This window comes from Malus domestica, chromosome 12 (genome assembly GCF_042453785.1).
Source record: "Malus domestica chromosome 12, GDT2T_hap1".
NCBI lineage: Eukaryota > Viridiplantae > Streptophyta > Magnoliopsida > Rosales > Rosaceae > Malus > Malus domestica.
Genome location: NC_091672.1, coordinates 22,678,668 through 22,691,845, shown reverse-complemented (window position 1 = coordinate 22,691,845; position 13,178 = coordinate 22,678,668). Strand labels below are relative to the sequence as shown.

The 13,178-nt window shown below is 37.6% G+C and overlaps 1 protein-coding gene across 2 annotated transcripts; it reads left to right on the top strand.

The window, feature by feature from the left end:
• Positions 1-9,219: 9,219 nt before the first annotated feature.
• On the top strand, positions 9,220-12,463 carry LOC103423467 (7-deoxyloganetic acid glucosyltransferase-like). Of its 2 annotated transcripts, XM_070809247.1 has the most exons (3): positions 9,220-9,343; positions 10,262-10,885; positions 11,488-12,463. In XM_070809247.1, exons 2-3 carry the CDS (start codon positions 10,348-10,350, stop codon positions 12,411-12,413), a joined length of 1,464 nt encoding a protein of 487 aa, XP_070665348.1. In that variant the 5' UTR covers positions 9,220-9,343; positions 10,262-10,347; the 3' UTR covers positions 12,414-12,463. The 2 variants fall into 2 exon arrangements, with proteins under 2 accessions (XP_070665348.1, XP_008359771.2); XM_008361549.4 differs by lacking the exon at positions 9,220-9,343 and having other exon boundaries at positions 10,053-10,885.
• The last annotated feature ends 715 nt before the right edge of the window (positions 12,464-13,178 follow it).

Genomic DNA, 13,178 nt, shown 5'->3' with positions numbered 1-13,178 from the left:
AGGTTTGGAAGTGTGTTTGGAAGCTTGAGGTTCAGCCAAAAATCAGATCCTTCATATGGAGGTCCTTACAAGAGGCAGTGGCCACGAAAGTAAATTTGTTTATGCGTCGATCCTCTTCGTCTACTCTCTGCCCTATTTGCAATAGGTATGAGGAATCTTTGGTACATCTATTTCTCCAATGTTCGTGGGTTGAGGAGGTTTGGATTGGGTTAAGGTTAATTAGAGGATTGCGGAGGGATGCGGTCACAAGTTGGGCGGTTTGGTTGGGCAGTATTGTTGGTTTAGCTAATGGGCAGTCGGGTGTGCGGAACGATATGCTTTCATATGTTGCTACAACTTGTTGGTTTATATGGAAGGCGAGATGCAGTTTTCTGTTCAATCAACAACCTATAGTTCCTCGACAGATCATCGCAGTCATCAACCAATCTGTGGCTGCTTTTAAGGAATATAATCAGGCTACGGTATGTAGTTTGCCTATTTCTGTCAATGGTTTGGCTTCTGATGTGCAGTGGTCTCCTCCTTGTGTGGGTTTTATAAAAATTAATGTGGATGCGAGCTGGTTAAGGAGTGGAGCTCCTGGTTTTGTGGGGGTGGTGGCTCGGGACGATGAGGGCAGGTTTATGGCAGCGATCAGGAGGAGGGTCACGGCCTCGTCTGTGGCTGTGGCAGAAGCTTTGGCAGTGCTGCATGGGTGTGAGCTTGGAAGAAGTATGGGATGGAATTTTGTCATCGTGGAATCTGATTCTCAGGAATCAATATCCTGTATTCGAGACTCGGATACGAGGGGTAGTTGGGAAGCTTTTCCAATTCTGGCGCGATGCAAAAGAATGGGGGAGGCTTTTAATGACTGCCGCTGGTCTTGGACTCCAAGATCGGCAAATATGGCTGCGGATCGTCTGGCGTTGCGGCAAAGTAGGGAGGTATGTGATAATGTTTGGGTCAACAGACCCCCATCCTCTCTTGTTCATGTTCTGTGTAATGATGGTCTTCCTTGTCCCCATTAATTTCTTCCTAGCAGTATGAGGAGTGACATTTTTAGCATTTGGTGCGATGTCGGTTGTACCTCTTTGTACTGCTTTTCCTTAGTTGTTTGTTGCTTGCTTTGGCCTCGGGGTAGGCTTCTGTGTATCTTTGGCATCTTTGCCCGGTTGTTATTGATTCCTGTTCGCCAAAAAAAAAAAAAATAGACAAACAAAAAATACAATATCTTCCGCTATGAAAATAATAGGAATATAAAAACATTCTCACAAAAATGTGGACACTCTATCTTGATTTCTGTCCAGGGAAACCTATCTGCTGTCATGTGTTTGTAGAGTAGAGAACGAGTAGGCATCTATGTTTAAAAGGAGTTGTATCACGTTGTACAGATCAATATGAAAAACATGAGTTCTACAAAATTCAAAGTTAATGAAATTATTAATAATCAAATCTTAATTGGCTATTGACATGCTACTTACCATGTGTCCTAATATCATTACTTCGTAACACATATATTAACTCTCTCCAATATTTTTGAGGTTTTTATCACAAATGGTCTCTGAAATTGATTCCTACCGTTCAGATGGTTATGGGTTTGCTATCCCCTAGTTCATGTCTCATTTGTGTCTCCTTATGTAATTTTGTAACACGTGTCACTCAATTTAACCCTATAGAAACACTATTAACTTTTTTTTTCCTATAAAATTAATAAAAATTAAAAAATTAATAAAAATTAAAAAATTAATAAAAATTAAAAAATTAAAGAAAACAAATAAAGTAATAAACCCACAACAACTCACCACCCCAACAGCCACCCCTTGCCCTAATCACCGACCCTTTTTGCTCCCAATTGCCGGTCTCTTTATGCACCAACCCATCATCATCATCTTCTTCTTATGGATCAAATCAAAAACCCAGTTTAGTCTCCCACAACCCACCGGTTAAGGGTCGTCTTCTTCGTCGTCAAGAGAGGATTGTGGGTTATGGGTTTTTTAGGTTGAATTAGCGGCAGAGACACAAATGATTTGGGGGGACGTCTTGGGATTGTGGATTCTCCTACGGGTTATGAGATTGAGGACTGTGATAAGTGATTGGATTGATGGGGTTGACTAGGACGATAAGGATGATGAGTTTCCACGGGGTTTAAGGCCTTCTTTTGAAGGATTGCAGGAGATTGGGGGATGGATTGTAGGGAGATTGGAGATGATGAGTTTCAACAGTGGTTTTTTTTTTATAGTTTTTTTAATTTTAATTAAATTTTATGCATAGTAACATTGTTAAGTTTTAAAGTTAAATGGAGGACAAGTGTCTCAAAACTAAAGAAGAGACACAAATGAGACACGTAATTTGGGACAACAAACTCGCGACCCATTCGGATGGTCCATAAAATTGAAAATCAATTAATGTAGTTCCTGAAAATAGGTGTCGCAAATCAATGTGGTCATTCCGTCACAATTATGTTAAAAAATCTGTTAAATGTTGATGTGGCACATAAATGGACCCTATAAGTCATTTTTTCTCACAAATGATCATTGACATTGACCCACGACATCAAAACGGTTCTTGAAATTGACCCGCGACATCAAAATGGTCCCTAAAATTGAAAATTGATCAATGTAGTCCCGCAAGTAAGTGTCTCAAATCAATGTAGTTCTTCCGTCACAATTCTGTCAAAAGTTTTGTTATATGCTAATGTGACACATAAATGGGTCACACAAGTCTAATTAAATTAAAAAAAAAATTACAAATAGGCTTAAATAATTTAATGGTTAATAAAAAAATTGTCAACCCAAAAACCTAGTCCTGCAATCACCTCCGATCTTAGTCCACATTTATATACCTCCTTTGCTTTCTATTCTCTATAAAAACATCTCAATACACCCATCTTTACACACTTCAATACCCTTCACCGAATCAAACCTAGATTGAGATCACCTTTGGTGATAACTTGACCCATTGGTAACGACTTTTGGGACATCATCGTTAACATTTAGGCAATCAACATCCTCACAACCTTAATCTTGGAGAGCTTGTTCGACACTTCCCTGGTGGTCTGGTGATGCGAAGAATGACGAGGTCTGCCTTGAGATAATGAGGTTATAACCGATGTGTGTCCATTGTTGGTTGAAAACTATTTCCACACACCCTCTTAGGCCTTGGTTAAGCCTTGTGCCTTTGAGAATTTATGGAAGTGATCTCTCTTCGGAGTAGACCCTACTATAAGGAAAAAAAAAATCCATTATGCAAAAAGGTATTTAGACAATTTTTTTAATTAATTATTAAACCCACATTAGCATATAACAAAGTTTTTTTTTACAGAATTGTGGTGGAATGATCATATTGATTTGCGACAACTATTTTCAATGACTATATTGATTGATTTTCAATTTTAGTGACCATATTGATGGTGTGGGTCAATTTCAGGGACCATCTTGATGTTATGGGTCAATTTCAAGGATCATTTGTGGTAAAAATCCGTAAATTTTATGGGGCCTATTTATGTGCTACATTAGCTTTTAACGGAATTTTTAACAGAATTGTAACGGAATGACCACATTGATTTGCGACGCCTATTTTCAGGAACTACATTGATTGATTTTTAATTTCAGGGACCATCTTGATGGTGAAGGTCAATTTCAGGGACCACTTGTGATAAAAACCCATATTTTTATAGGGTGTATTTTTGTTCACCACCTTTAAGTGGTGGTGATGCTCAGACTTTATTCATCATCATTGGATGAGTTTAAATTTTGAGATTTATGTTTATCCACTGCACAAATCTCGAATTTAAACTCATATATCAATGTTAAATGAGCATCACCATCACTTGAAGGTGCTAAGAAAAAATATTCTCATTTTTGTAGGAGGATTAGGAACTTTTCTGATCAATTGTTTTGATTTTGTAAAAATTGTCCAACTCATATTGATGATAAAATTTTGAGAGAGAGAACCCTCTTTATGAAAATAAGGGCATTTTTCTTTGCACCGTGTCACATTTTTCTCATATATGTCTCTTTCAATCCTAATGGTCTCCTATGAGAGTTTGTCACTTGTGGGAGGATTCCTCCTTTCACTAGAAATATCTCTACTTTATCTTTACTGTTGTGTATTTATGCTCTGGCATCACTTGTGTGATAAGGGTGTAAGAATAAACCCTAATTAATTATTGTTAGCACAATCCCAAGATCACAACTAGAGTACATGAACGAAGACTTACCTCGAGCAGCCACTGCAGTAGTTTTCTTTCTTTTTTAAAAAGGGGACAACTGGTGGCAAGCCACAGTTACCCTCCTCTTCCAGGGGCCATGAAGACTCACATAGGCATTTTAGACTCACAGAGACATTTCTACTCACTCAAGATGTTATGTTCTTATAGTGATAGACCCTGGTACTCCAAATTATTTCTTTGTGAGCAGGGAATTCCTTTAAATAGAAGCAACAACAACCAACTCTCATCTATCGCGGTGGGTTGCTTTGATAACTATTGCCTCTAGTTCCTCACGTCCATGGAGTAGTGTTGGCTTTAAAGCACGATCAATGTATTTTCCTTAATTTCAGGATGTTGTTTCACACGTTTTACAACCATAAATTAGTTTGTATTTTTAATACAATATTTCTCCTTTATCCTAATTAGTGTAGACCCATTTATTCTCTTTCTACACCCAACTTATCATTTTTTTATCTTGAAATTTCAAATGTGCCAAATAATTCTCTTTTTACACTCAACAAGAATAGAATAAATAAATAAATAATCCAACATTAGGCAACTCTAGCCACCACATCTGTCCAAACCCCAACCACCCCCTTGCGCCGGCAGACTTTCCCTACCACACACAACAATTTGAAAATTTGGAGAACCTTAACCCCTAACGACCCACCATTAAAAAGAACAAAAGAAATTCATGACAATATTTAAAAAAACAAAATTCATGATAACATTAAAATTATGATTCTACGCATATAGCACACTTGATGGTCCAACACAGTTAGATTTAACTGATCGATAGTTTCATGGAATTCGGCGTGTTAAAAGGACTGCGCGGAAGATGAAGTTGTTATGTGGTTGGGGAAAGATCGGGAGAGGGGTAGTGATGGCTGAAATTTTAAGAATTTTCATTGTAGGTGGTAGGGGAAGTGGTGGGGAAGGGTAGAAATTGGGAGCAGTTGGGGTTTGGAGAGATGGGGTGGCCCATAGTTTTTTGTACTGGAATTTTATTTTTTACTTTTTGTTCTTTTTCATTTTGGGTGTAGAGAGAGAATTGTTGGACACAATTAAAGTTTGAAGACAAAAAAAAATAAGTTGGGTGTAGAAAGAAGATAAATGAGTTTGAATAAAATTTTCCTTCCAACAAAGGTTTCTAATTCGCACACTGTGCACTCTGCTATTAGTTGGTTTATGTTTTAATTTACTTGCACTTTCCACATCACCATCACTTTATGGTTTCGTCACCTTCTAGGTGTCGGCCAAGAATCACGATTCGAGTGTCCTGTTGGACATTCTAGGTCGGGTATGTCATTTCACAAACTTCACAATATTTTAGAATAATATGGCCCCATCAATCATTACAATAACACAACTGATATAAATCAAAGCAATGAGCAAACATACCTTTGAATTGATTATTTAGGAATTTGAACATGACGGTGAGAGTGGAGTGAGTGAAAGGGCAATAGAGAGAGAGCAAGAGAAGACAGAGAAAGCACAAAAAGGGCAAAGAGATAGATACCACAAGGGCAGAGTGAGACAACACAGAAAGAGGAGCAGAAACGACGTTGCGAGGAAGAAAAATAAGGTTTTGAGCCTATTATAATATATCAGACCTTTGCCAGACGAACCAATTTGTCAAGCAAGGGTCTAAACCTTCATCGGGCAAACTTAGGTGGCCTGTCAGGCAAAGGTTGCATAGAAATACAGCGCAGTTAAATTTTGGCAAAAAATTGTGGGAACAATGGATTCAACAAACACTTAAAAGTTTGATAGTTGGAACAATGAGATCTCGTACTATATTCAAACAAGTTTGATAGTTGGATCGTTGAAATTACTTTCATAGACTGTGTATCTTATGAAAACAATGGATTCAACAAACACTTAAAAGTTTATTCTATACTTTTATTAAGTAGAACGTAAAATTTTGTAATAACCACTAGTGTAAATATTTCAAATTGATATCGGGGCAATTCATTGCATTCTTCTAGGGTCAAGGAGTGTGGTTGTAAAAATCATCAAAATCAGAACTAAAAAAATCCTTAAGTCGTGATGATACATTTTCAACCGTTGAAAGATTTTGTCACGTTACCCAATCCTGGAAACTTGCATTTGGTGATTTTTGGCGTACACGATCTCGAAGTATATACAAATAAGTTTGACCGTTAGATAGCTGTAATTAGTTTCGTACATTACATATCCCATGAAAACAATTGATTCAACAAACACTTAGAGATCTTTTTTTTTTTTAACAAACGATATCAACTATAGTTAACGGGTGGGGGAGCAGGTTGAGCCTCACAATGAGCTAGCAATAATGTGGTTCAAATTCGCCTTTGACGAGAATCGAACATAAGACTTCTCACTTACAAGTGAAGAGAAATACTACTAAACCGTAGTACTAAGCGGCAACAAATACTTAGAGTTTAGTATATACTTTTATTAAGTAGAATGTAAGATTTTGTGGTAACCACCAGTGAAAATATTTTAAATTGATGATCAGGTCCATTCATTTTATTCTTCTCGGGTTGAGGATTGTATTTGTAAAAAATCATCAAAATTGGAGCTAAAAAAAACCTTAAATCGGGATGATACATTTTCAACCATCGAAGGATTTCGTGCCGTTATCTAATCCTGAAAACCTGAATTTGGTAACTTTGGCGTATGCGATATCGGAGTATATTCAAACAAGTTTGACGGTTGGATCATTGAAAATAATTTCGTAGATTGTGAAAATCATTAAAGGAATTGAATATGCAAAAATGTCCATCACCTTTGCCTGACGAAATATTTCATTTTGATTGATGAAATATAAACCCTAAACCCTAAGTCACCAAGAAAAAGGATAAGTGACCAACAAAATTTTTAATAAATAGGGGTTTGCTCGACGAAATGGTTCGTTGGGCCAAGTTAAGCTCATTGACAAATAGGTTTTCCGTCGGGCAAAAGATGGCATAACACGTGCCAATATTTTTTATTTGGCACAAAAACTTTGCCTGACGAAGGTTACTTTGTCTGTCAAACGTGTTTGCCATAAATTTCTAGAAAAAAAAAAAACCAAATTGTAGACCAATTTTGCCCAACCAAAATTTTTATTCCATTGGATAATGTTTCTTTGTCGACGTAAGGTGGTTAGTCAGGCAAAACTTCATTGAGCAAATGGTAATTTCTGGTTGTGGGAGCTTCAAACAAAAAATATCGAATGTAAGGCAAACACTTTTAAACAACTGAGCTACAATCCATTTGCAAGTGGAAAATATTAATTGCATAAATGGGTTTGATGCCAAAGAGTGAGACTAGATGTCAAAATTAAGAAGGGGTGTGTTATCCACACACCCATTTTTACTTCACACACATTCTCTTAATTTTTGGCTGTCGAATCGAATGAATTGTGTGATGTAATTGTTTTCTCGCATCCAGTGTTTAAAATATCAGTATCGGTGGAAATATTGATATGCAAATTTATTGAAATACCGATGGAGATATCAATACCAATATCGATATCGATTGCCTTCGATGGAAATGATGAAAATTTGCTCAAAAACATGAAAATTTAAAGTTATTGTTTAGGGAATGTCATATGAAGCCACAACATATCTATGAATCATAAATTAATGATTAGATTGTGTAAAATAAAGTATGTGATATAGGCGAATGAAACTTCTTTCTAATGCTAAGTAATAAAATAATAAAATAAACCATTGCACTAAAACGAATCAATTATACTAATTTAATTGAAATTTTCATCTTGAAACCCTAGATTGTATAGATGAAAACTAAAAAATAATTCATGTTAAAAGAGGGAATAAAGGATATACGTCATTCATTTTGTGTCTCCCGAGAAAACGATTTGCAAATTTTCTGCCGAAATTTTTTTCAGGATATAGAAAATATTGAAGAAATTGACTGATTTATAGAAATATCGTGGATATGGGGTGAAGTTTAGACTTCACCCCTTATTTCCACATCGTTGCTTAAATTTTTCGACACCGATTTGAGATACAATGATAACTATGTATTTCCGTGATGAATGTAAATATAGTATATTCATTGCATACAACCTGCGTGGGAGTAGATTTGGTATTCTATGGATTTGGATTTATTTTGTTATAATTATATTGTGCAATAGGCACGGATTTGAGATGTTTGTACCATACGTATGCGTTTGTTGTACTAGATTGTCTTGGACTAGACTAGCTTCAAGGACTAAGCTGGACTGGCTTAGACTAGACTAAGCTGGACTAGCTTAGTGAAGTATTTGGTGTAGTCTCGGACTAATAAGCAGGATAATAAAAATAATAAAATTAGTTCTTTTTTTTTTCTTTTTCTATTTTTTTTCCGGTTCTAGAGCACTCCTGAAACCTCTCTTCCCTCTCCTTTTTTCCTTCCAAACTCCATAGATTCCAATCATAACTTTTCCTTACCTTTTGACCAAAAAAATAAAAATTCACAGCTTTTCCTTCATTACAATTGATAAAGCTCTCCGTCCAAATTCCACTACTTGCAACTACATCTTTCTCCTCCATTTGAATCGATAAAGCTCCCAAAACACAAACAATCAAAATTTCAATTTCAATCGAAATCGAAATCCCAGCTGCGTTCCTTGTATACCCAACAACGACACTATGATTCCGGTCCTGACTTGAGTCTGGGTCGCGAACCAAGACCGACTAGTAAAAAATCTCACCTCCTCGAGGTTGGGTCGTGTAGATCAGCATCGGCATCGAGCAGGGTGATGAGAGAGAGAGAGGACATGATCTGGGTTTGGGGCGATGAGAGACGGAAGGGACTCAAACGAGAGCAGTTGAGAGAGCATGCGAGAGCGAAGACAAGACGCAAGAGCAGAGAGAGGCGTCTTAGCTAGTCCCATAGTTTTTTTTTGGGGGGGGGGGAGGGGGACATGCTAAGACCGGCGAGCGAACAAACATGGATTGCATTAATCTTTAATCCTATCCAATCTAGTGAGAGCTAAAGAAGGCAAACAAGCGGCCCCTATATGTTTGTGTTTGTGGGACTGACTGCGTTTATCCATGCCAAAGTATCTCAATAGATGACTCCTTTAATTAGTGGACACTGTCATTCGTCCCTAATATGAGAAAGGCCGCCGATACTCGTTAAGGCTATGATTGCCACTCATTATTTATCCTTTCTTTATTCAGGGCCGGTCCAGAGATTTTTGAGGCCCGGGCGAAGTAAAAAAAGTGCCCTAACTTCATGTAAGAAAATTATTTATTTTCACACGTAAGACATTGATAAAATTTACTTAGAAAAACACTTCAAACTCAATAATTTAGAAACACATAAAGACTAATTTATTTTGTATTGAGAGAGGGAAACAAAAAAACTTCGGGCTTACAAGTAGATAGATGATGAGTTTTGTTTTCCATCTGAACTTTGAATGTGTTTTTGAATAAATTGTGAGGTGTTTTTTTTTCTTATTTACTAACATTGTCAATATGGGACTAAAAAATAATGATATTTTCGAGTCTTTAATTGATATTTATTATTAATGAATGGGCACTAAATTAAACATTTTGATGACATGTCATATAATTTGCAAATTTGGTCTACGTATTATTCTTTGTTGAAGATTAGATTTGAATTAAAACAAATATTTAAATATAACAACCCACATATCTACTAGATAGTAACTAAAAATAAATTAACAACCAAACAAAAATTTGTAAAAATTGAAAAGAATAAACATGCACATAGCATTTCGAACTTAGAACCTCTTATTAATTTTAAACAACAAAAATCATTGTTTCTAATTAGACTTCTTGATCCTTTTACCAAATTTTATAAATTTATACTCTTATGAAATGAAATTTGTAAAAAATGAAAAGTAAATAAGCACATATGGTGTTTTGAACCCAAGACCTCCTCATTATTTTCAAATGACAGACCACCACTTCTAGTTAAATTTCTATTTCTTTGAACCAAATTTTATACATTTATACTCTTATAATAACATATATAAATATACCACCCTAATAATTTTGATGCTCCTAATTTTTCTGGGCCCTGGACGGTCCCCTGCCTGCACTGGGCCTGGGCCGACCCTGTCTTTACTTACAGTTGAGAAGTGATGAACACTGGATTAGGGTTTTAAGTTGAGCTTCATTCCAACCTCACATATATTAATAGACACAGCCGCACAGTGGATGTCGGCGGAGATGGAGGAATCTGAATCTGCTGCACACGTACTATTGTTGCCGTTCCCAGCACAAGGCCACATCACTCCGATGCTGAGCTTTGCGCAGCTGCTATGCCACGCTGGCATCCACGTTACCTTCCTCAGTACGGAGCACAACCATCGTCTCCTCACCCAACGCCGTGCCCTCTCCGCCCGCTTCCCAACCCTCCACTTCGAGTCCATACCCGATGGCCTCCCACCGGACCACCCCCGCACCATTCCCCCCCTAGACGACATCGTCTCGTCGCTCAGGTCCGTAACCAAGCCACTCCTGCGTGACCTTCTTATAACCTTAACCAAAAAGGACAACGAGTCGTGTGGCGCCACCACCACTCCCCGTCCTCCCTTGAGTTGTGTCATAATAGATGGGATCATGTGTTTCGCGATTGACATGGCGGAGGAGGTGGGAATTCCCGTATTTGCCCTCCGCACGGTGAGCGCTTGCAGCTTCTGGTGTTATTCATGCATTCCCGACCTCATTCAACAAGGCCAGCTTCCCTTCCAAGGTGATCACTGTCACTCTTCTTTTCTTTTCTTATAAAACTTTAATTTCCCAGAATTCTGATTTTATCTGTATTTTGATAAAATCCTTATGGTGATATCTGTCACTCTTCTTTTTAATTCTTGTACATTTTTTGTTATTTTTGTTTGTTTTATATAAGAGATATTTCCTTTTAATTAATACAAATTGTGGGTGAGAAAGATTTCAAAACTTAGCTAGGTAACATCTCTTACACGTTTTCAATCTAAAAAATAAAAATAAAAAATGAAAAAAAAAATGAAATAGTTATCAAATTGACCTTAGTTGACAATAATGTCATATACTAGCTTTTCTTTCTTATACTAAATGCTAAGATCATTTTCCCGACAAAATTATCCCAGTGAAAGCATTTTAAAAAAAAACACAAATCTCTGAAAAAGTTACAAATGCTCTTGTTAGTGAAAAAAAAGCGAGTTGATAACGATAATTTAAAATGTTAAAAACAATTCCTATGTGACATGTGAAACTGGTTTTTACTAGTTCAGGTGTATTTTGTATCCTTGCTAGTATACTGCTTCAGTGTTTTTTGAGCTGAACACTATATATATGCTTCTCGTGTTGAAACAGATCAGGACATGGATCACCCGATTAGGGACATTCCAGGGATGGAAGCTCTTCTGCGACTACGGGATCTACCGAGTTTTTGCAGAATGCCAATTGACCATCCAAGTTTTAAATTTTTCATGGAGCAAATTGAGGCCATTACTCGAGTCTCTGCGATCATACTCAACACCTTCGACGACCTAGAACCCTTAATACTCTCCCAGATCGCCACTCGCTTTCCCAAAATTTACACCTTAGGCCCTTTCCATGCCCTTCTCAAATCTCGTGTGGGAGACGATCTATCATCCTCCGTTTCCTCCTTGCGCCACGAAGACCGACGTTGCATGGCGTGGCTCGACTCCCAACAGTCGGGGTCCGTTATTTTCGTCAGCTTTGGGAGTTTGGCAAAGCTGAGCCGCGTCCAGTTACTGGAGTTTTGGCACGGTTTAATCAACAGTGGCAAGCCTTTTTTGTGGGTAGTTCGGTCGGATATGCTTTCGAGTGGGCAAGAGGAGCGTGCAACTCCGGTGGAGTTGGAGGATGGTACTAAAGAAAGGGGGTATATAGCGGAGTGGGTTCCACAAGAAGAGGTACTGGCCCACAAAGCTGTCGGAGGGTTTTGGACTCACAGCGGCTGGAACTCGACCATTGAGGGCATTTGGGCGGGAGTTCCGATGCTTTGTTGGCCACAATTAGCAGACCAACAGGTGAATAGTAGATGGGTTGGTGAAGGCTGGAAGATCGGGCTCGATATGAAAGACACGTGTGATAGGTCTACGGTGGAGAAGATGGTAAGAGCATTGATGGAAGAAGGCGATCAAAGAGAGCAGATTTTCAAGTCAGTGGATAATTTTGCAAAGTTGGCTCGCCATGCTGTTAGCGAAGATGGCTCTTCGTATAAGAACCTGGAAAAACTTATTGAAGACTTAAATGAAAAAATTGTGATGTGACGTCATGTTGCTCGAGTTTTTATATCTAGGAAAGCTCATGGCTTGATCTATGTATTGAAACGTGTGTTCGATCGATGTATGATTGCTTCATGGATTAAAAGAAGCCCATACCAAAGTGGTTCAAATTTCTGGCCACTGGGTGGTGGGGCTGGGCTGCGGCCGGGTTATTGGGAATGATGGCAATTAATAGGAGTCAAAGATCAAACTTTGACAGTCTCAGGATCTAGCTTTTCCCGCCTCTAGTGTTACCAAAATAGACAAACAAAAAAGGGAACTAGATCCAAAAAATCTAAGCTTAAGGATCAAATGATCCGGATCGTTGAAATTGGATTCAACTACTACAAACAGGGAGTCCCTCTAAAGGTTATAATAATTGTAGTCGTTTGAACAAATTTCAACGGTCCGAATCATTTGATCCTCAGACTCAGATTTTTTGAATCCAGAGGAGATTCGGCTCCGTTTAAAAGGAGTTGTATCACGTTGTACATATCAATATGAAAAACATGAGTTCAACAACACTTAGAGTTAATGAAATTATTAATAATCAAATCTTAATTGGCTATTGACATGCTACTTACCACATGTCCTAATATCATTACTTTGTAACACCTATAATAACTCTCCCCAATATTTTTGCCGGGTGTATTTTTGTTCATCACCTTTAGGTGGTGGTAATGCTCATATTTTAATCATCATCATTAGATAGTTTAAATTTTGAGATTTATGTTTATCCAATGTACAAATCTCAAATTCAAACTCATATAT